The following is a 24,625-nucleotide window of genomic DNA, read 5'->3' as shown; positions in this document are numbered from 1 at the left end:
CTAATTTCTCTTCTTCCTGTTTTGTTCTGAATTTTCATTTTAAGATTAATTGCTGATATAAACTCATTTAAAGGATGAGGTGAACCACTAACAGAAAAGGTTGGCTACTGTATCCCTGCATGATTCACTGATCTGGCCTTGTCTCCTTCCAGTCAGCTCTGGCTTATAGTGGGTAATCTCTGTAATGGATGTGATTACATCATTCAGTGTATCATGCAGCAGAATTCTCTTCCTCAGAGATGTCGGCCCTGTGCATCTCTTCATGAGACACTGCTCTAGGCTGGTGTATTCAGTGGCAGCACCTAGGAAGCAAATCATCACTCTACCACCAGCACCTCTCACCAGTTTTCTGTAATAACTGATTTACTCATTCTGCATTGTCTGGCATTGATTGACTGAGCAATTTTTTTAGGAAGGGGGGAGCAATTTTAAGAGTGCCTAATACCTTCTCTTCATCTTTATATGTGTCAGGAAGGTCATCTGACTTTTTCAGAGTGGAGAATATGCAGTGATTTTGAGCAAATTACCTGAAATTTGACACATTATAAGCATTACTGCAATTTAGAAAGACTTGGTTCGCTGACCCTGCATTTTATTAAGCATGTAGTTTTGATCATGCATCGATGTAAAAGGAATGATGAAGGAAAGCAATAATAGTACCACTCTAAATTACAGTTGGAGTTGAAGCTAAATGTAAAAATAAGAAATTGTTTGAGGGTTTTTGTTCAGACCAAGAACATGTCTCATTTTCAAAATTATTAAAGACAACTGTATTATCTGTATTATCTAAAAGTATTAGATTTGTGCAGGTAATAACTCTGGTCCACAGATTTCACAAAAGTACTCTTGCATTGCAGAACTGTCCGCTCACTACCTGCTAATCCAAACCTTCTTTCCAAGGATGATTTAGAGCCCATTCCTAAACAGTGTATCCTGGCTCACCGCCATCACACACCGCTGCAAACATGCTGTAAAGCACATTTGCAAGCACTCGGATCCAGCCCAGTGCCAGAGCTAGCCCAGTGCCAGCTGGTGCTAGGAGAGGACAGGAAGGAGGCGTGCACGGGGAGGGAGGAGGGCGGGACCAGTGGAGCTGAGCTCCATGGATCCTGAGCTCTGTGTCAGACCCCACAGCCCAACACAGAACTCTCCAATTCTGCTGCAGCTCCAGAGCTGCTGTAGAAATTAGTAGCCCCTTTGTGGGGCTATTTCGTTTACTCAGGGGAAGGGGATGAACATCCCCTTCTCCCAAGGAGGCGGCAGAGGCTGCCTGGGCGTGCTGGATTCCGCCGTAGCCATTTTCACCTCCGCAACAGCCCCACACAGCTCAGGATTGGGCTGCTCAACATTTGTTTTTTTTCTTTAATGGTATGAGAATCAAAAGCTAATTGACAACCTGGAACAAGTCCAGTGTGGCCAGTCCTGATGAAACTGGAATGCCCACTTTTGAGCCTATCTGGAGTGGGGGGAGAGGAAGGGAACCCTTTTTATGTCGAAAGTAGGATGGCATCTTCCTCAATCTGTCCAGGATGTGCAAAAGTGAACCATATGTAGCCTATATGCTCTTGTAAAAAAAAAATCACAAGCAATCTTTTTGTAATTGTAAAAGGCATTCTTTCAATGAGAAAGTCTTCTGCTTAATCGGTACTCCAAGGAATGGTAGTCAATTACATAAGGACATTTTTATTTCGCTCAATAGTTAGACCAGCCATTTTCAACCACTGTGCTGTGGCACGCTGTTGTGCCACAGATGGCCTGCAGGTGTTCCGCAAGAGTTTGGGGGAGGGTCATTTGTTAGTAAGGCCACTGGGGAATGTGAGCCCCTGCTGTCTGTGGGTGTGCCTTGTCAATTGTCAAAAAACTGATGGTGTGCCTTGACAATTTTAGCACCTTATCACTGCGCTGTGAGATGAAAAGGGTTGAAAATCACTGTACTTATTGGCTGTACTTGCCACCTCCCAAAAATCCTCTGTGATTGGAAAACTCCCCTCCTCACCCCATCATGCTTGGCTTTGGAGCAGAAAAAAGGCAGTGTGACTCTCTCAGGCTGCTTCTGCATGCTCCAGAGGTCCGCAAATTAGAGAGAACCACCCCTACCTCCTGTTTGGGGGGAAAAGGGGTGAGGTGGGAGCTCATGTCACACTGAACTTTGGAGCAGGCAGGTGGTTCGATATATAATGAGACCTCCTCAAGCACTGTGCAATTCACTGAGAACTTGGGTTCAGTATCTGTGCTCCTGGGTGTCCTGCCTTTCCAGAAGGCCATCTGTACTGGAGAACGTTTTCCTAGAGGCCTGACTAGGACTGCAGTGTTTAGTTACTTATGTGGTTAAAATAGAAGCTTTTTAATTGATTAAAAAGGTGCATCCCAATTAATCAACAGATTTTAAGTAAAAAAATGAATACCAAAACTGGGAACGTCAGATGCATTTTCTCCTTTCACACTCACAGGAGGTGCCATTCTAAGATGGCACCTGTTGCATCACATATGGGCATAATCTAAAACCTTGTGTTGCCTGGTCCATTGCTGGAGAACAGCTATTGTTTGGGAATGATGATGCAGTTGGAGCTCTTTCCAGTTGACTTGGAACTGTACCTATTACAGTTGGAAGTCAGGCAGAAGTAGCCTAGTGTTGTCTACACTTGAACTCTGAGATCTACTCTGATTCCGCTTTGAGAGGTGCATGGGTATACTGTTGCGTCCTTTCCTTCTTTCTTAGCCTGTATAGTTGGTAAATAGATTGCAATTAAAACTTCTGTACGCTGTTCTCCAAATTGAACAACCGACCATACAAAGGTTAGCGTGATCTTCCATTGCTTGGAAAGGGAGAGCAAACTGTACGCACACATACACAAGCTCATAATTACTTCAGTCTTGTTGGCATTCAGTTTCGCTCAGGCTTGCCCACAGTGAGTCCCTTTTCATGGCCAGACACTGAGTCATCCCAGAAGCTACAGGACTTGGGTCACAGAGGAACTTAATAGAAAATGATTTGTCACTGGCATGCCTAGTGGCAGCTTACTCAAGATACCCCAAAAGCCTTGTCTCGCAGCCTCAAATGTACATTGATTGTGGAGTGGAGATAGGCTGGATATGGGATTGCTAGGTCTGGAGATAGGACCCCAGCAGGGGATTTCTGGAAGGTGTGGCTTCTACTTCTGCTGCAGCATTCTGACCTGGAAACCATAAAGGCACTTTGAGGGAGGCTGGATTTTGCATAATTTGAATTAACCAGTCAATTCTTTGGCTGCAGGTTTCTGGTAGTAATAGGAATAAACAGGCATTCAAGCCATTTTACAAACGCCTCTCAGATTATTCATTTGTGACATCAGTATCTCATGGCCAGCTGTACCAAAAGCCAAAGGAAGATGTCATAAAGTCAATAAAGTGCAACTTCCCTTATCTTTGCTCTCAATAGGTTGCTGTGGGGAGACATGGGGTAGAGCAAGCAAGACACTTGACAAAGTGACCTTGTTAGCATCCCATGACTCTCCACACTGTGGCTCTGGAAAGATGCAGTCATCTTAAAACAAATAACAAAAGGTACTCCACCCAGGGTGTGATGTGAGTTCTTACTCCATCACAATCTGCCTGTCTCTACTTTGCATTTTTATGTGTCTTAGAATAGTGAACATTCAAAGCGTTTGCTGTCAGTTTCATTCTTTTCTCTAAGTACAGCTGTGAATTTGATTTCTTCCTTCTCTCATATGCAGCCTTCTCAGCTCAGACTGCAGTTCCACATTCATTTTGGATACCTTTAGCTACTTAAGAAGAGAACATGTCAGTCAGCCACGTATATTTTCCAATTCACAACTGTTATGGAGCCAAAGGTCTGCTGTCTGAATACGGGTTAGTCAGCATGTCCTGAACTAAGTTAGATAAGGGCTCACTTCCTAGGCTGCCCTGATCAGAAAGTTAAAAGCTGGTGACACTAAGTCTGTCACTTGTTGTTTAAGTAATTGTTATCATTTTGTAATATTTACAGGTTTGGCTTCCTCATACTAAAATGTGTAAAACTGAGAAGAACGTAAAGGAACTTACTCCTTTAGAAATTTATATTTCTAGATTCTTCTTTTGCTTAGGGTTGTCGCCCCACTTTTTTGTAAGCAAAGGGAGAGATGTGAAGGCTCTGCAATGCCATTCGGATAATGTACAAGGGAAAGAAATGGCACATATTCATCTGCATGGCTGTGGTTTCTTGAAAGCAAATCTTTCAATAGATTCCATAAACTGCTTTTTTTATTCAGAAACAAATCTGCTGGGAGGGGTAGCAGAAAACGTTTTGGAAACTTTATCTGAGAGATGGCTAGGCAGGGGGTTGACTGTCAGTGCATGAAATAGATGTCGTGCAGTGTTTGCAGGGGCCCTGGTGCGATGCATGGATGCTGCATTTGACCTTTACCCAGTTGCCCCAAGCAACATTCTCTCTGGCTGCTTGGGCCTTTAGCAATGATATCATCATTGCTTTTGCACCAGTTTCCAGTGAAAGCACGTCTGGAACCTCCTTGCTAGAAAAGTATGCAGGCTGACTCACTGTGCTGTTCCTTTTGCCACCCTCGACATGAAAAGATTTTTATGCAATGAAAAACATAGGCTATTTTTAACTAGGGGTTTTCAGCTTTCAGGAGGCCTGTCTGCTAATCCCTGAAGTTTCAACATGGTGAAATGGGAACTATCCCTGGCAATTCCAAGGCTCAGAGTTGATTCATGCAGAATGGGGAAACGAACAACCGATAATTGCTCTTGCTGCTTCTTCCCCACATCGACCACTATGTAGAAATTGGAGGTAGCAGTTGCCATTTTGATTCTTAAAGCCAAAAGTCCAAATGGAGATGGGGGCAGGGAGAAGGTGTATGTCCCTAAGGCTGGCTTTCTGTTTGCAAAACATGGTTGAAGCAACTAGCATTGCACCAACGCTCTGGAACCTTGTAGTTTAATTATTCCTACAATTTTATTGTAAGTATTTATTGTTTTAATTTATGTCTCAAGACTTGGAATAGAGACAAAATAGCTCAGCTCATTTTCTTCCCACAAGAAATTCCCATGACAAATTTGATCATGATTACTAGATTGAATCTGTTTTAGGCCTATTTGAAAGTCATGGCTTCCAGCCTCAGAGTCCTAAGATTGTAGTACTATCCAGAGTACTAGATTGTAGTATTATCTAGAGGCTATCCAGAGGCTGGATAAAAATTCTTAGAAGACTGCAATGGCAAATGTTGTTTCAGAGGAAGCTATGCTATTTAATGAGAGGTCAATCTATGTTGTGTAGATTTAGCCTTAGCATAAGAGAAAGTGGGCTTGTCTACCCAAATGAGTTTCAGGGATTAAAACCTGGGTTTCCTGCAACTATACTACATTGAGTTTCCACAGAATCATAAAATCATAACACAGAATCATTAAATAACGGTCCATGCTGGTCCATGAAAAGAAAAATCCACAGTACAAAATAGGGCAATGCCTTTATTAGAAACTACCACAGAGTGATGAGGTAGCAGCCAGCACCCTGTAGGATTCTTTATCAGGCAAGATAGTAAGCAAAAGGGGGGAGGGGAGATAATGGGGACATGTTCTAGGTTCCCCAAGAATCTGCAACTTGTAAAAGCAAACATTGGAATTCCAGAGGTTTTCAATTCATGCAAATTTGAGTCAGCCTCTGAAGCGTGCAGAGTAGTTTCAGTAGACATACAGGGCTGCTTAAGAAGCAAAAAGTACAGTAGTCTGTTTTCCCTCTCTTTCCCCCCTCCCTTCCATGTTCTAAAAAAAAAAAGTCTGAAAGTTAACTCTAGTTAGACTAGAACTCTAGTCTCAAGTTCTAACTTGCAACTCACAGTTTCCTTCTAGGGTATTGATCAGGAAAGAACAACTAATTGGGCTTTATATTCTCAAAGTAGGAGATAAATTAAATTAAGGTTGAATTACAGAGAAACACTTGAGTCAGAAATCTGCATTGAGAGTAGTTTTTGCCTTATTCTAGCTGGGTGCATTCTTGAGTTGCAAGCCAACTTTAGCTCAGTATTTTTCCTCAGACATTTTGAAAAACCGTATGGACAACTAAGAAAGACGCATATTGTACAAAGAAACATTGTCAGCATAATCAAAGACTGGAAACATCTCAACTTTTCAAAATTCCCTCTTGTTTTTCTCTTGGCAAGCTGTATAAAAATAGGCTGTCCCAGTGCCCTGATGGAAATATAAATGTCAAAGTACTGTGAACTTTCTTGAGTCGCAGAGCCAGGGGTGTGTGTTGCAAAAATGCTTCCGTTGTCTGTGTATCTTCCATGATGTGGAAAGGTGATCTAGATGACCATTGAGGCCCCAAAAAACTCTAGGTAACCTTTTCTTCCATGACTTCCATGGAAGCTTAGTTCTTATTCCAGCCTCTTCGGGATTGTCCCTTGTTCTGGATAGCAGGCATAACCATCAGACTTTGCAGCAGTCCCTTCCAGGGAGCTCAAGATTCTCAGCAAACACCTTTTCTTCCTCCTTTCTTCTTCCCTCCCCTGCCTGATATGAATTAGCTATGGCAGTGGTAGTGGAGGAAGATCGCGGTTCATGCTGCACCCTCAAAGGGTGACACCTGTGCTGCTTTTCCTCCAGTATTCCCATGGCGCAGCTTATCATATCTGGCATCAATGTAGAGCCAAGAGAGAGGCTGACCAGCCTTTGGCTTGTCATTCTGGACAAGCTTCTGGTCTTGACTGTCCTCTCAATAGAGCTTTGGATCATTTTGGAGTCGGAACCAGATTCCACTCTCACGGTGCATTTTTGCATTGGTTCAAACTGCCTTCCCTTCTTGTAGGTCAACCAGAGTTCAGAAATAATGAGCCCTGAGCTAGAAGCAGGGTGGAGGAATTGATAGACTGCACATTTGGGAAGAGAGTTCTGCAACAGATGCAAACCATCAACTTAGAGTTCACTTAACATAAGAACAGCCCCACTGGATCAGGCCATAGGCCCATCTAGTCCAGCTTCCTGTATCTCACAGCGGCCCACCAAATGCCCCAGGGAGCACACCAGATAACAAGAGACCTCATCCTGGTGCCCTCCCTTGCATCTGGCATTTTGACATAACCCATTTCTAAAATCAGGAGGTTGCGCATACACATCATGGCTTGTACCCCGTAATGGATTTTTCCTCCAGAAACTTGTCCAATCCCCTTTTATGCCTTCTAAGGATGGCACTGCTCTGATATATCCTGAAGTGTCTAGAATACAGGATCACAAATGCCTACCGGCAGTCTTGGAAGAAAAAAAAATCCTTGCAGTGAATTACTGTTCTCCAGGTTTCCCAGAGGGCATTTACCCATCTCTATCTTGTTGTTTTATACTTTTGCCTTTGCTGTACATGTGGGAGTGGTAGCCAGGGACTCCCGGGAAGTTCCCTTATTGTGCTTTGCTCCTATACCTTACTTTAACAGGACCACATTTTGATCTATCTGTATTATTATTATTAACAGTATTTATATAGTGCTTTTCAACTAAAAATTAGTTTTTGAGAAAAACCCCTCCTTATGAAGAAATTGCTGCAAAGGATTAATGGTCCTATCCCACCTCCTCTCATATGAGATAGCCTGTCCCTTGAGGTCCTTGGTGGGGGGGGGGAGACTTCTGCTCATGCCACCATTATCAAAAGTTGTGTTGGTAGCAATGTGAGGAAGAGCCTTCTTTGTAGTGGCACCCCAGTTATGAAACTCTTTCCTTGTGAAATTAAGAACAGAACTCTCCCTGTTGCCCTTCAGTTATCAATGTTTTAAAATAAATTAAATATTCCAGACTCCCAAAACGATCAACTTCTTTCTTTTCTCAATGAAAAAGAGAATAAAAGCTTCTTTTCTTTCTTTTCTCTTTTCTCTCTAGATCTCTTACTTCTGGAGAGAATAAGGAAAAGTGTGCAGGCTCTATTCTACCCACTTACTCACTTAGACATAAATGGGTTCATAAATGGGCCAGAACTGCAAAAACAATTCTGTAATGGACAAGTATTTAGTACAAGTATTTCATTTAATGCTAAACATTTGTTGCTACTAGTATTTTTGATCTGGCCATCCTGCAATGATTCCCTATCCTCTCACCACAAAATTTCACTGCCTAAAAGCAACTCAAGTCTTCAGTTAGAATTGCTCTTTTGGGTTAGCTAAGGTTAGGTTAGGGCACTAATCCCTATTTACCTTTTGCAGTTATTGTGTTTACACGAGGAAGTGAGCAGAAAGAGGATGCTTTCGCTGCAAAAGTTACTCGATTCTTCATGAGCATGGCCAAAAACAGCCTCTTTACTACTTCTGTGTATAAATCCCTCCATAGTAAGCAGCTGATGCCCATTTCATGCAAGTCAAGACTACCCGCAGCAGCCCCCTGATATGCTCATCTCCTTTAGTGTGGTAGGCCAAAGATGACAATATGCAATTGCTTTATTTTAATAACAGGGAAATGCAGGTCTGGGGATTATTTGGTTTTTCAGTTTTTAATTCCCCAAACTCAAAAACATACAAAGGGATTTTACTTATCTGTCTGAGCAGTCAATCATTTTGTGTGCTTAATGGGGTCACAAATGCTTTTGCAAGGTCAGGAACTAGAACTGTTGTGTCAGTCATTTATTGCTTGTTTGTTTAGTGGAATCTTGTCTTTTGCTCAGTTGTTGTTCAATATGTCTGCCTTGAAACAGTGTCCTCATCAACCATGTCTGTCATGTAGTGCATAACCCTCCCTTATCTGTCTAATCCCATTATGAAGTTATGCCTTATGCCTACTTTATTCCCTACAGAAAGGAAATGCATCTGCTTATTTTAGGAAATCATGTTTTCCACCTCCCTAGCCCAACTCAAATGGATATTCATTGCTGTGAGTTGGCATCTCTTTCTCCTTTTCCCAGACTGCATGCTCTTTGGCCACCATTGAAAGACCCCCACAATTCTAAGTTCTGTTTTTTAATGACAAGGATCTTTAATTCATATTTGTCCCAGAATACAGAAGAGACACAACATAGCGAAAGCAACACCTATGATTGGGCTGCCTTCCCATTCTGTTTGTTGATGGTCTCTGTGTATTTTTTGCTGTGCATGCTTCTGTCACTATCACTAATGGGCTTGTACATCTATTTTCTATCTTCCTTTTTTGAGAAAGAGACAGAGATGATAGTATTAATTGATCAATTTCTTGTTGGCACTGCAGAAGTGAAACAAGTGCATGCCCTTTTGTGTATTGATTATTTTCGGTTGCATTCTCCGTCCAAAAGGTGTTGAATGAAACACTTCATTTTAGATATAATTCAGCCATTTTGACATTTTTGAAACCCCATCATAATCATCCAGAGAAATATAAACTTGTTTCAGCTGTCTCACTGGAATATACATAGGATTTAAAAGTGTGTTTATCTTTTCTACCAACAACCTGATTCTGTGCATTTTTATTCAGAACTAAATCACACTGCATTTCGGAAGTGGGCACAGGATTTCAATTTTACTGGGTTCTTCTCCTCTTTCTCAGTTTGGCTGACTTGGGAATAACACTTTTGCTTTGTAACCTGCCTACTTTTAAAATATATCTAGAAAGTGCAGACCATATACATTATTTAGGTGTTTCACTGCAAAAAGCAAACTTACAAGGGCAGGTTCATAGCAGTGGATTCTTTCAAACTATTCCATGCCTGTGACTTTACAAACATAACAAAAATGTCTGCATCGTTATGAATAGCTACAATACATTCTCATCCAATAGTAGTTTCTAAACCAGTGATTTTCAATCATTATCATCTCATGGCAGACTGACAAGGTACATAAGAAAAGAACAGCCCCACTGGATCAGGCCATAGGCCCATCTAGTCCAGCTTCCTGTATCTCACAGTGGCCCACCAAATGCCCCAGGGAGCACACCAGATAACAAGAAACCTGCATCCTGGTGCCCTCCCTTGCATCTGACATAGCCCATTTATAAAATCAGGAGGTTGCACATATACATCATGGCTTGTAACCCGTAATGGATTTTTCTTCCAGAAACTTGTCAAATCCCCTTTTAAAGGCATCCAGGCCAGATGCTGTCACCACATCCTGTGGCAAGGAGTTCCACAGACCAACCACACACTGAGTAAAGAAATATTTTCTTTTGTCTGTCCTAACTCTCCCAACACTCAGTTTTAGTGGATGTCCCCTGGTTCTGGTGTTATGTGAGAGTGTAAAGAGCATCTCTCTGTCCACTTTATCCTTCCCCTGCATAATTTTGTGTGTCTCAATCATGTTCCCCCTCAGGCGTCTCTTTTCTAGGCTGAAGAGACCAAAACACCGTAGCCTTTCCTCATAAGGAAGGTGCCCCAGCCCAACAATCATCTTAGTTGCTCTCTTTTGCACCTTTTCCATTTCCACTATATCCTTTTTGAGATGCGGTGACCAGAACTGGACACAATACTCCAGGTGTGGCCTTACCATAGATTTGTACAATGGCATTATAATATTAGCTGTTTTGTTCTCAATACCTTTTCTAATGATCCCAAGCATAGAATTGACCTTCTTTACTGCTGCCGCACATTGGGTCGACACTTTCATCGACTTGTCCACCCCCCCCCCAAGATCTCTCTCCTGATCTGTCACAGACAGCTCAGAACCCATTAGCCTATATGTGAAGTTTTGATTTTGATATGTGAAGTTTTGATTTGTTGCCCCAATGTGCCCCAACCCTTCTGGAGCTCCTCACAATCACTTCTGGTCTTCACCGCTCGGAAAAGTTTGGTGTCGTCCGCAAACTTAGCCGCCTCACTGCTCAACCCTATCTCCAAGTCATTTATGAAGAGGTTGAAGAGCACAGGACAGATCCTTGGAGAACATTGCTTTTCACCTCTTTCCATTGTGAAAATTGCCCATTGACACCCACTCTCTGTTTCTTGGTCTTCAACCAGGTCTCAATCCAGGAGAGGGCCTGCCCTCTAATTCCCTGACTGTGGAGTTTTTTCAGTAGCCTTTGTGGAGGGACCGTGTTGAACGCCTTCTGAAAGTCCAGATACATAATGTCTACAGGTTCTCCTACATCCACATGCCTGTTGACCTTTTCAAAGAATTCCAAAAGGTTTGTGAGGCAAGACTTACCCTTACAGAAGCCATGCTGATTCTCCCTCAGCAAGCCTTGTTTGTCTGTGGTTTGAGAGTCTATCTTTGATGAGGTATTCCACCACCTTACCCGGTATAGATGTAAGGCTGACCGGCCTATAGTTTCCCGGGTCCCCCCTCTTTCCCGTTTTAGAAATCGGTGTGACATTTGCTATCCTCCAATCCTCTGGCACTGTGGCCGTTTTGAGGGACAAGTTGCATATTTTAGTCAAGAGATCAGCAACTTCATTCTTTAATTCCTTAATAACTCTTGGATGGATGCTATCAGGGCCCGGTGACTTATTGATCTTTAATTTATCAATGAGGTCTGAAACATCTTCTCTTTTAACCTCTATCTGACTTAATTCCTTGGTCAGGAGGGGCCATTTGGGCAGTGGTATCTGCCCAAGGTCTGCCCAAAGACAGATGCAAAGAACTCATTTAATTTCTCTGCCATCTCCAAGTCTCCTTTTATCTCCCTTTCCCTTCCTCATGATCCAAAGGGCCAACCGCTTCTCTGGCAGGTTTCCTGCTTCTAACATATTTGAAGAAGCTTTTATTATTCCCCTTAATCTTGCTGGCCGTGTGTTCCTCATAGTCTCTCTTGACCTCCCATATTACCTTCTTACATTTGTTTTGCCACAGTTTATGTTACTTTTTATTCTCCTCAATAGGGCAAGACTTCCATTTATGGAAGGAAGCTTCCTTGCCCTTTACAGCCTCTCTAATTTAACTTTTTAGCCATGCGGGCACCCTCCTGGACTTAGTTGAGCCCTTCTTCCTTTGCGGTATACACTTCAGCTGGGCCTCTATTACTGTTGATTTGAGCAACCTCCATGCATTCTGTAGAGACTGGACTCTTTTTACCTTCCCTTTCAACCTCCTTCTAACCAGCCTCCTCATTTGAGGGAAGTCCACTCGTTGGAAGTCAAGGGTTTTTGTGAGAGATTTGCCCGGTATTCTTTCCCCACGTTCATGTCGAAACGGATTGCAGCATGATCACTGTTCCCCAATGGCTCAGTAACACTGACATCTCTAACCAGGTCCTGAGTACGGCACAATATTAAATCCAGAGTCACCTATCCTCTGGTGGGCTCCATGACTATCTGCTCTAAGGCATAGTCATTTAACGTCAAGAAATCTGATCTCCTTTTCGTGACCAGAACACAAATTGACCCAGTCAATGTGAGGATAATTGAAGTCCCCCATTATTACAACTCTGTCCCTCCTTGTCACCTCCCTGATCCGTTTCCTCATCTCAAGGTCCCCTTCCGGTTTCTGGTCTGGAGGACGATAGTACGCCCCCAGTATTACATCGCTCCTCAGGCCTGCTCATTTAACCCACAGAGATTCTAGGGTAGAGTCTGACCCGCCTTCAATCTCTACTTTGCAGGATTCTATCCCTTCCTTAACATAAACGGCCACCCCACCTCCAACACACCCCTGCCTGTCCCTCCTGTAGATTTTATAGCCCGGGATTGCGGTATCCCACTGATTTTCCGCATTCCACCAGGTTTCTGTTATGCCCACTATGGCAATGTTTTCCCTTGTCACCAGACATTCCAGTTCTCCCATCTTTGCTCAGAGACTTCAGGCATTTGCATAAAAGCATTTGTACATGGAATGCCCCAGGATGGGCTGCTTATTCGCTCCTTTGTCCCCACATCCTCTCACTGTGCCAAATGGTCTATCACATACCATCACGCTACCATTCCCAATTTCTTCTCCTACTCTGCCTTTACCTTGTTGTTCTCTAACCTCACCATCCTCGTCCCATAGGGATGAGGAGTCCCGAACCGGATGCTCCTTTGCCCCTGTCGGCTTTCCCCCAGGGATCAATTTAAAAGCTGCTCTGCCACCTTTTTAATGTTATGCGCCAGCAGTCTGGTTCCATTCTGGTTTAAGTGAAGCCCATCCCTCTTGTACAGGCCCCGCTTGTCCCAAAACGTTCCCCAGTGCCTAACGAATCTAAACCCCTCCTCCCTACACCACCGTCTCATTCACACATTGAGACCTCCGCCTGCCTAGCTGACCCTGTGCGTGGAACAGGCAGCACTTCCGAGAACGCTACCTTTGAGGTCCTGGCTTTCAACTTCCTACCTAATAGCCTAAATTTGTCCTCCAGGACCTCCCAGCTACACTTGCCCACGTCGTTGGTGCTGACATGCACCACAACCGCTACCTCCGCCCCAGCACTGTCTACCAGCCTGTCTAGACGAGAAATGATGTCCGCAACCTTCGCACCAGGCAGGCAAGTCGCCATGCAGTCCTCACATCTGTTCCAAACCCCCCTCTCTATGTTTCTAATAATCGAATCCCCCCTACAAGAAGCCCCCAACCCCCCTCCTGCCAAGGAGTATCCTCAGTGCGTTTGGATATGGGCCGTCCCCTGGAGTAGGGGTCCCCCCCTAGGGTATTGTTTCCCTCCTCTCCAGGATGACGTCCTCGAGCCCCGAGACTTCCCACCGGGGCAGCTGATCGTCCCCGGAAGTCTCCCCATGGTCCTTCTCTGCCTGCCTCTGCTTCTCCAGGTTGGCCAGCAAGGCTTCAATGGAGCGGACACGTTCCCTGTGTCCCTGGAGCTCCTTGCACCAAGGACACACCCATGACTTATGCCCCAAAGGCATATAGTCATACATGTGGCACTCAGTGCAAAACACTGGATAGCCCCCACCCTGCTGCTGGCTGTCTGACTGCATAGTTGTTTGTTTGTTTGTTTGTTTAGGGGTACTTAAAAACCCTACACTGGTTTGCTGCCCTCTTCTCAAGGGAAGTGAAAGGCAGTATCTGGGGCCCTGGCTTCCTCGCCCTGCTGCTGAACTTGCACAGAGGCTAAACTCGCGGTGCCTTACCTGGCACTTTGTTCCCGAGACACTGGGTTCCCAGAGGCCACACGTGCTTCTGCAGAGAGTACTAAAATTGTCAAGGCACACCATCAATTTTTTGAGAATTGACAAGGCACACCATAGTGTTGGTAAGGGGCTGACATACCCAAATGGCCCTACTAATAAATGACCCTCCCCCAAACTCCCATGGCATACCTGCAGACCATTCGCGACACACCAGTGTGCCATGGCACAGAGGTTGAAAATGGCTGTTCTAAACTATAAAAAAAAACTGGTTTGTATGTAATATGGGAGAAGAACTTATCCTTGCCCGCTTGCCCTCCTTCATCTGCTTAATATCTCTTTGGAGTGAGGTTACTTGTGATAGATGCCCTCTGCTGGATAAGATTGATTGCCCGTGTTTCATGCTTACACACAACCTAGAACAAACCCTTGCTTGTAAATTATCACAATACCCTTCATTCTAGTTTAATGTGGCCGAGTACGTATATCCAATTAATCCAGAACACGGCCCACTTGATGGAATAATTTATGCTATTCAATTTCTAGGAGTTTCTGCTATGGAGTCCGAGCCAATCCACCAGGGATTGTTTAATATTGTTTCTTAATATTCAAGTGAGCACTGATTAAATATCCCTCCTCTGTTGTTGTTGTTTCTTCATTCATATTCTTTTAAACATGTGCTTCAGGGGAGAAAGCTCCATATATAGATTTTGCTTTGGGCTCGGGGCTGTGGCCTTTCCTTCAGGTAAAATTGGCTAGCAACCTTGGGGTTGTGTGTGCCAGACTGTCTGCTGCTGTGATTTATTTCAACCCTGTTTGGGTTTTTTGACACTGCATCAGGTTGGTGAGGGCCCTGGGGCAAAACCCTGCACTAGATCTTCCATGGTGCGCGCACACACCCCCAGCGCTTTGGGTGCCACCATTGCCACCAGTCCTAAGAGGAGTCACCCCAGGCAGGTTAGGCAGTGCCTAACCTGCCATTGCACACAATAAAGTAGATTACATGGGCTAATCTGCAGGGGATTAACGTGCAGAGCATCCTACTTGATGACTTCCAATGATGATGGGGCTTTCTGGTCCTGTTATTCTAGATCCCTAATTGGCATTTCTAAGTGGATTTCAAAATTCATTGTGAAGTAATTTGCAGAAGGCATTGCCTCCATGCTGCTGTGCAGTATGTTTGCCAAAAAATTCATTAGGGCGGATTTTCAGTGACCATCCTTGCTGAATTATTATGGTAATTGTTAGGGAAAGCCAACTTTGGGACGTCAGAAAACCATGTTATCTCTAATCTTTCAAGTACAATTGCTTGCTTGCTGCCCACATCCCAAATCAGCCACCTCTTTTATTGCAAATTTCTCAGCAAAACACCATATGAAAACACAATTTCAAACCTTTTTCAGCATATCAAATTTTTTCCCCATGTGAGAATGGAAAAAATTCAGAAATACAAATAGTTTCTTCTCCATTTGCTAGTTCTTCAGGGCCAGGGAGCTGATCCTTGAAGGAACTACAGAATGTTACATTCTTATGTGTGACTAACTAAAAATAGACTCTGAAAGCACATAAGGGCCAGACAGGGGTCAGAGAAGCACCGAAGAACCCACAATTCCCTCCCTCCCACTGGCACTTGGACAAGCCGGTAAGCCATAAGGCAGTCCACCGCAAGCATCACTGCAGCTTGGACAGCCAGCTGTAGAATAGCCTTGCTGTGTTACAACAAGGAATGTCATGCAGGAATGTCAGGCACAGCTGCCAGAGGACCGGCCGCCATAATTCCCATCTCCATGGCTGCACTACAGCAGGGAGAACAAGCACCATCATGACACTCACAGGGCAGCAAAGGCCCTGGAAGGGCAGAGACAGTGCAAACTGATCCACCCCCCACCCCCACTTGTTGGCAGAGACAATCAGAAATGGCTGCCACTTTTGCAGCTCATTTGGGACATCGCTCCATTTCACTGGAGCTGCTTTTCAATCTAAAATAAACTTTTAAAGCAAAATTTGCAGTAGAGTGTGTGTGTTGATTCGGCAGGGAGACAACCTATTAATTAGCACATACAAATTAGGAAATACAAAGACATAAAATAATGTTCACATGAGCCTTGATTGTATTCCTTAACATTTGGAGCAACTCCAAAGAATTCACTGTAAAAGAATGCAAAGTTTATCACCTAAATGATTTATACCACACCTTTCCCTCTGAATAAATGGAACACTCAAGTTGCCTCCTGTCACAGCAAACTATTGAGTTTGAATAACACAATGTTCTCTACTCTGTGTTGCAGCAGATCTCTTCAGCCTTGCTACCCGAGAGCTTATTTTAAATTGAGGTGCCAGGGATTGACTCCATGCCCTTCTGCATGCAAAGCATGTGCTTTGCCACTGGCCCCTCCCTAGACTAAGACAGGGAGCAAAAATTGCTTCTTTCTAGCCTGTACAGTGAGCTTCATCAAGTCATAAGCAGCTTCTAGAAAGTGCTGTGTGAAGGACAGACAGAAACGAGCGGCACACACGAACCTTATTGCTAGTTCTTTGAGCTCATTTAGCAGTAAAGTTGCATGGCATGCCTGCCTGCAGATGGAAAGCGTCAGATCTTGCTTTGCCTTGTAAATTTCCCCTGTCTGCTTTGTCTCTTGCTTGACTGTGAGTTTTTCCATCGTTGATGTCTCTTCAGTAAGTCCAAAAAAAGGCATAAAGATATTATCAGGCAGACATGGCTGCATACCATGCAGGCACTTCAACCAGATCACATCCCCATTTTCAACTAAAACGCTTTGAGACGACTTTCTTTCGACAGCAAAGGAAAGCAATGCAAAGAGCTTTGACCAGTGGAACCTCAAGATGTGAGGCTTAGGAGAACATGCAAATTGTCTAACAGTTCTAGAAAAGACAATGGTCCGTCTGAGCACTCTGAAGAAGCAGTAGAACCCCCTCAAAGGATGGTCTGCCATTGTTTGCAAAAATTCAGGTGTATCGTTTTCAATCACAATCATTTTGCACAAATGGAAATTATTTAAAAGAAGATTTGAGGGGTTTTCCAGGGGACTTAACTTTTCCTTTCTGGATATGCGGGCCTTGTCATTTGGCAGGTATCAGCACTGGCATTGAGTCAGTAATGAGCAACTCCTGTTTGTCTGGGGCTTCATTGTGAGATGTAGAATTTTCAGGCACATTAGTACTTTGTAGAACCTGCACTTGCATTACCTGCTTTGAGGTTAGAAGGGGAGCTGTGAAGGCCCATTGAAGCCTGGGTCAGAGACTGGAAATGGAAGGGCTAACTGTGCACTAAGGGCGCTCGGGGCTCTTTCATGCATCATGCAGGGACAAACTAATGTTTGCTACCAAGTGTAAACTCACACTGAGAATCAAGCAAGTTAGGCCAAGACAGAATGGTTACCAACCGCAGGTCTGTCACATTCACGCTTTACCTCTTTAAGCATATACACTGAAAATAGTTTGTATATAGCTAAAAAGATTCAAAGTGTAACAGTCCTCAGAGCCATTTTTCACATTATGTTTGAGGGTTGTTTCTTTAACTCTACACCCAATAATGTGAAGTGCAAAAACAAATGGATGTTTGGAAACACATGTATCATACAAGTTCAGTTGTCAGATTGGGGTTGGCTGTGCACTCTCTGTCAAGTGCAAATCCTACATCTGTTGCTGTGAAGTGGCTGTTTGATTTGTGGATGGTGTGGTGACCTGGCTTAGTTCCCTACCTGCAGAAAGGCATGATGACAGTCCCTGTCACACAGAGGTGGGCATTTCATTCCTTCATTGCAGAAATGCATTGCACTGCATTTCAGAAAATGGTGTTGGCGAACTTCTGTTCTATTCCATGTTATTTATGCTGTAGCATAGCTTGTTGCTGACTTCCTTGTCCCTCATGCTGTTTAAACATCTGCATGACACTTCTGGAAAAGATCACTGGGAATAAGATGTTGTCAGTATGCTGAAGACACCCACCTCTATTTTTCCATTCCACCTAAGTCAGGTGTGGTGATCTCAAGCAGGTGCCTGAAGTCAATACTGGATTGGATTGGGGCTTAATAAACTTAAAGTCAAGACAAAACAGAATTATTGACTGTACATGAGTAAGGTCGTGCCCAGCCTGTTTTAGGTGGGGTTGCGCTGTACTTTAAGGATTAATTTTCCATCTTGCGAAGCCTGTTAGAACCTGCTCCTTGCACTGATGTCCAAGTGATGAGAACAGCCAGAAAGTACCATTCATCAACTTTTACCAGCCCCCCCCCCCCCCGAAGGAGGGGAGTCTGACCACAATTATAGACATTTTGGTAACTTCCAAGATGGACTTGTGCAGTGTGCTTTAGGCTATAAAAAATATCCTTCAGTCAGAAACTTCAGTCAGTTCAGAATGTGGTCACCAGGTTGTAAATAGAGGCATGGATGGTGTACTCGTTCTGGTGTTAGACTTATACCTGGAAGATCCAATTTCAAATCCCTGCCTTAGCCATGAAACCTCCTGGGTGACTGTGGACCTGTAACTACGACTGTGTAACACCCTAACCTGCCACACAAGGTTATCATGTGGACAAAAGTAGGGAAGGAATCATGTACTTAACTTGGAGGAAGGGTGATATTAAAATGTGGGGAAAGAATAAAAACGTATCACTCCAAGTGCTTAAAAATCTCTGCTGGCATCCAGTTTGTTTCTAGGGGAAGACCAAAGTGCAGCTGTCAGCCTGTAACTCAGGATTTCTCTGGTGCTGCCTTTGCCCATATGAATCTGAGCATTTGCTGAGAGATGGTTCACTGAGGTGGTCCTCTGGGTTTAGCTATTACCAGGTGGGTGGCTTTCAGGGACAAATGGGTGGCACCTAGATTGTAAAACGCCCTTCCAGAAGATATTGCTTGTTGCCTGTTCATCCCTCTTTCAGCATCAAGTTAAATCTGTTCTGTTGAAATGAGCATTTGGAGAAAGGGTAGTGTAGGGATTGACTTCTGCTGCTGATTTATTTATTTAATTTGTGTGTGTGTGTGTGTTTCATCTCTGAATTGCATTTGGCCACCTTGGAGACTGAATTGTGGAACAGAAATATTTTACGTACTGGTTTGTACCCTTGGCAGAGGCTGAAATTCAATTGTCAGTGTATTCCAGTGGCCTTTTGATTCCAAGTATTATTAAACTCTCTCTGGAGTAAATCCAGATCAAATCTTCTGATGTTCTCTGGGTGATCTTTAAGTGTCTTGGAGAGGAAAAACTGCACTGAAATGCTGGTGAAACTGCAGTTGTTACCAAGCTGCATCTGTTCATGGGGACTTCCTGTGGTTTCGCATCTGATCAAAGAATTGATGGCTCAGACAGTCTGGTAAACTTTGGACCTGTCTAGCTACATGCTTCTGTCTCAACCACCAAGTCAAACGTCTGCTTTGTTCAAGGGTGGGGGGGGGAGGAATACTTGCTGTGGGTGATTAAGTCAATAGAGTTAGTGCTGCATTAAATGGCATTGAAAGGGAGCAGGTTTAGGCTGGGCTGTATTGTTCAGATCCACACCTGTCTGAGTGATGTACATGACAGCAGTTCAGCACATGCAGTTTCAAATCAGAAAAGAGGCTTTGCCTCTTAATATTATGATTAATTTAAGAATTTACTGTATACACTTCTGTATACTGTATATTTTTGTTAGTCTTCTGATTAACCTGCATTTCTTCTGCCTGAGTCTGTGCATCTTTTTGTTCTTCTGCATTTGGGCAGGGCTCCCATTTGCTGAAGAAAGTCTGCTTGCCTTTTATAGCTTCCTTGCTTTTGCTCAATAACCATGTAAAATACAGCATGTAAAACCATGTATGTAAAATATGGCATCTTCTTAATGGTGGCATCCATAACGGTGCAGTCTCTAATCTGTAGTATATATTCTAACTGAACCACTATTATCGTGGTTTTAAATAACCTCTAAACATTTAGGAGAGAAGTGCTATGTCCTCACAACAGCTTTGTGAGATAGGCAATCATATTCTCTGCCCACCATTTAAAAACAGAAGGCTTGTTGTCAGAAGAAAGTGGCTCAAGACAACCTGTGGACTGGGAAGTGAGGCCCCAGGTGTCTGCCTTCTGATTGTGTCTACAGAGGCCTCTCTCTTTGCCAGCCTCTGTCCCATAGAAGCAGTTTCAGCTCAGCCTTGCCCACAGCCTTATAAATAACAGTGGGATGCATTTCATCTTCTCCCTGTAATGATTGCTGAAATGGAGCTTTCATCTGAACATCTGCCAAGCTCTTGACAAAAGCAGAATTTAAAAGTGATTTTTGGGTGTTTTTGTTTTTCTTAAAAGGTAATTGCTTTTTTCCTTTTTGGACATAAAATAACAGGTGTAGGTCTCCCCAAGAATGCCAGAAAGCAAATAGCTGCCATTTTTGTACTTATCACTGACTTGGCTGTGTCATGGTAACTGCAGAATAAATATCAAGAAGGGGACGAGAGAGAGAGAGAGAGAGTTTCTGACCCAATAAGGAGCAGGGTGGGAGGGCATTCCAGACACATTTGTTCTTACAGGTCGCGCAAGCAGTGAGCACCCAGCACTTAGAGAGACAATACATTTGGGACAATAGTTGCAAGAACATGGTGTGAAAAATGCAGAACAGAATGGAACAGATGCAGAAAACCCGCAGGCTGTTCTTCATTTCTCCTCTCTGCCCATTCCATCCACAAACACTTTTAGGGAACATGTGAGCATGACTAGAGGGAAACGTAACTGTCCTTCTTCTATAGAAATGTGTATTCTGGGAGCCAAGTGGGGACAAAAGATAAGAGCTTGCAAGTCATGCAGTGAAGTATTTTCCAGGAAGGTCTGGTGGGGGTCCCTTGGTTTTTTTATATCTGAGGAGTCCATTCTTGGTTTTTTTAATATCTAAGGAATCCATTCTTTCCTGCGCTCATTCTATCACCAACATTGCTTCTTATGAAAATATTTGTTAGCTTCCTTCTAGTTTTCTTCAGGCTCTCACCTGCTCTCTCATTATTTTTTCTTTCTTTTTTCCAGAAATTTCCAGAGCTGAAGTTTAAGTACGTGGAGGAGGAGCAACCTGAGGAGTTCTTTATCCCCTATGTCTGGTCCCTGGTGTACAACTCTGCTGTGGCACTTTACTGGAATCCGCAAGACATCCAGCTCTTCACTATGGATTCTGGCTGAAAGGGAGGGGCGAGTCAGAGCTAGTGTGTACATGTGGCCACCCCCCTCTCCTGCAGTGTGTCTGTTCACCTGAAGCCTACTAAGAAGGAAGTTTTTTGCTATTGTTCAATCCCACCCTTGTTTTCAGGGGACACCTTTGAAGCCAGACTATTGTGGGGACACTGAGCAGATTGTATGCTAACTTTTATTTATATATTTGTAAAAACTAGGGGTTTGGCAGTGGCAGTGGGGCTGGGCATATTAAACATTAAGTGAGATGTTATGAGCAGCCAGGTTTTTTTAAAAATGTAAAATGGGTGAAAGTGGGAAAATTATATTTTGATTTGAAAAGATGCAATTTGCAGCTTGATTTTTTTCAGGCTTTCTGTGGGTCTAGTTGCATTTCACTACTTTGTTTACTGCAGGCATGTCATTTAATCATCATTAGATGATAATTAGTAGAGTCTCCCCCATGACTTAAACAAAAAGCTGTCTGAAAGAATATTGTATTATTGTGCATTAATATTTCATACTGCAGCAGGAAGGATAAATGCTTGATTTTTATAAGGCTGACCCTCCCTCAAAGGAGATTCTTCCACCAAGGAGACATTATTCCCAATAAAGTGTGAAAATTTGAATTCTTCCTATGAATACTTACAAAAATCTATTGGCATTAAGAGCAGCCCAGCAGGAATGTCTCCTGTCCAAGATGTGTTCATCTTAAATGCGGTAGATGTTCCTGCTTCAGGACATGTACATTATTTGCTTATGCATTTTCATGGAAATGGGCCCAGTAAACAAATTTGCAAAGAAATTTTTTTGAAATCTTTTAGATAAAGCCCCTGACAAAATTCCCCTAAAATAGAGATACATGCCCTGTGCAACACACCATGTTTTCACAAAAACAGATTTTGTCAGATGTATGTAGAATTCTTGAAATGAAGGTCTTCTGATGTGCTTTTCATACTTCCTGGTTTAAAGACAATTGGTGAAATGGTCAGCAAATGGGCGACTGGAGGAATGCTTAATGTAAGGTCATCTCTTCACATGGAATGTAGGCTTGTAGTGGTTACCCAGTACACAGAAGCACATGCCAGACTGCAGAGCAAGAGGGACTGAGAAAATATGCTTGCCTTGCCCAGCATGGTCTGTTACAAAAAAGAATGTGGTGCATGTAATTTCACTGGAGAGAAGACATAAAATGCAGGAGTGGGTCAGACTTGCACAGAAAAATCCACTCTCTAAAAAACAAGTGTTAAATTTTTCCTTCACCTGTTTATAAGCAAGGTCTGGTAATTATTCTGCACAACTGGAACTTGAATCACCTTCATTTTTATATAAAACTATGGGGCGAAGTGGGAAGGAGCGAGCTGCATAGCATGAGCATTTAAAGGACTGTGCACAGAAAGAATGTCGGGAAAGTGACAATATGAAGACTGAGCAGCGTTTTTAGTACAGGTATAAAAAAGTTACTTAAAATAATAGCATTTTGCTATATTTTGACTTTGTAACTTTTAACATCTCAGTCAAAGGAAGGTGACCTCTTTTTTGTAGTGTCGTCTACAGCTTTGCCTTTAAATAGAGGACTGTTCACCTCAGTCAGAAAAGCCAGTGATTTAAAGATGGACTGCTAAATTAGAGATTCTGAAGATTGTCTGGAATAGTTGAAGATCTTGCTAGTGGAAGCCTTGATGCTGCAGTCAGAAGTACCTCGCCCTCTACATCCCTAGGAAGACCACATGGGATTGGGGAGAATATCTTTCACTGATGCTGTCCAGCAAAGGAGATTTTTGTCAGTGCTCTGTACAAGAACTAGACAAGAGCAGCCAATACATTTCAGTCTGTCCCATCCCATTGACATTAAGTTGGAACACAAAGAAGCATGTTTTACTCCCTGCAGATCTTTCCTTTTGCATTTAATTATGGGCAAGCATATGTAGAATTGGAGAAGTCACAGCTCTTTACTGAAACAGCAGAACCAGGCCCAAGATAGGAGATGGTTTATTACATTGAACTTAATCCTTGTATAGTTGACTCAGGCACCATGAAAGTCTGTTGGTGTCCTGGAGACTGCAGTCTGGTATGTTCTGAATACTCCTCTCTGTCTTTCAGATCTACAAAGCCCCATCTTTGGGAATACTTTCCAGTACTTTGTGTGAAAGATTTGCTATGTAGTAATAAAATGGAAACACACCCGCAGTGGTTTGTACTCTTTCTAGTCCCTCCTGACTGCACATAACAGTTTTGCTCAGAACACGAGATTGCATTTTCTTCCTGAACTGTCCTTTTCCTTAGCTTTTGTATTACTCTTAAGAAACAAGATTGATTCTGTCATTAGAGTGAGGAACTCCAGCTCAGAAGGAAAAGTTGGGGGTACAGCACACTGCAATTTATTTCTTCATTCCTGTTAAATATTTGTTTCTCGTTTCTCTTCTGCGAAGAACCCAAATAAACTAACAGTAGAAGATTGAACAGCTACAACCCAAAAATCATTCAAGCAAAGTAAACAATATAATACAACAGCAATAGTGTAGCAGCAATAGCCAGCAGGAAAAAAATATCTCCCCCACTCCCAGCAATAGTGCAAATCCTGGTTAGAAACCAGCCCACTCCCCCAGATCTGAAAAAGCCACATCTTTACTTGGAGATGGAACACACGTGATGAGACTAGACGGACTTCCATGGGGACTGTATTCTGCAAAATTAGCACTGCAACTCAGAAGCCCGTATCTCTTATATCCACCTGCCGCACTTATTTATTTTTCTTTATTTAAAGCGTTTGTACCCTTCCTTTTAGCCAACAAGACTGGAGAGCAGGTCCTTGTCTCAATGTGAGAAGTGGTGTACTGACCAAGATTTGGAACCCAATTGTATGAGTGCTATAAAGCAGCACGAGTCACAAAAAAGTGCTTTGACACAGCGCCACTCTGCATGTTTTCAGAAGCACCGACAGGAAGGCCTGCGCCTTCCCACCCACTCCGGTGGCTTTTCCCGCAGACACTGGTCAACAAAGGGTAAGTCATTGAGAGGGGTGGCAGGAGGTTATACGGGGGGCAGCCTTACTTTGAGGAGACCCCCTGGACTACCTCACCACCATAGGATGCAGCGGTCACCATTTTGGTGCCACTGCATTGGTGGGGGGGTGAGGTAATGGATTGGACTGAAAGGTACACATCAGAAATTTCCAGTTTGAATCTTGCCTCAGAACCCATGAGGTGCCTTAAGCCAGAGCCCTCCAGATTCTGGCCTGCAGGCCAGATCTAGAGCCCTTCCCAAGCCCTCCCCTGTGTGAACAGTGCTTACCGTTCCACTGGCAAGCCTCTGTAAACCACCTCCAAGTGTCCCCATTCTCCACCGCATCCAGCCTCTTCTAACCTCCAACTCCCCTACGGGCTTTGTGCCCGGATTTCCGGGCACAAGGAACTGGACACGGTGAAGAATGGGAGCACATGGAGGTGCTTTGCAGAGGCTCCCCGGTGCAACAGTAAGTACCATCTGAGTCAGGGAAGCCTTTGCCAGCGTGTGGCAGTGTCCACTTTGGAGCAGTCTATTCCCTCTCAGCCCCCGAT

At 43.5% G+C, this 24,625-nt stretch overlaps 1 protein-coding gene across 2 annotated transcripts in view; it reads left to right on the top strand.

The window, feature by feature from the left end:
• The window catches only part of DYM (dymeclin), a 218,900-nt gene extending 195,645 nt beyond the window's left edge, over positions 1 to 23,255 (top strand). For both annotated transcript variants that reach the window (XM_066615843.1, XM_066615842.1), the window contains one exon: positions 20,928 to 23,255. In XM_066615843.1, coding sequence (XP_066471940.1) covers positions 20,928 to 21,077 — 150 coding nt within the window. In that variant the 3' untranslated portion in view covers positions 21,078 to 23,255. The remainder of the gene's footprint in view (positions 1 to 20,927) is intronic.
• The last annotated feature ends 1,370 nt before the right edge of the window (positions 23,256 to 24,625 follow it).

This window comes from Tiliqua scincoides, chromosome 2 (genome assembly GCF_035046505.1).
Source record: "Tiliqua scincoides isolate rTilSci1 chromosome 2, rTilSci1.hap2, whole genome shotgun sequence".
NCBI classification, from domain to species: Eukaryota; Metazoa; Chordata; class Lepidosauria; order Squamata; family Scincidae; genus Tiliqua; species Tiliqua scincoides.
This window is presented reverse-complemented; position numbering and strand designations above follow the sequence as displayed.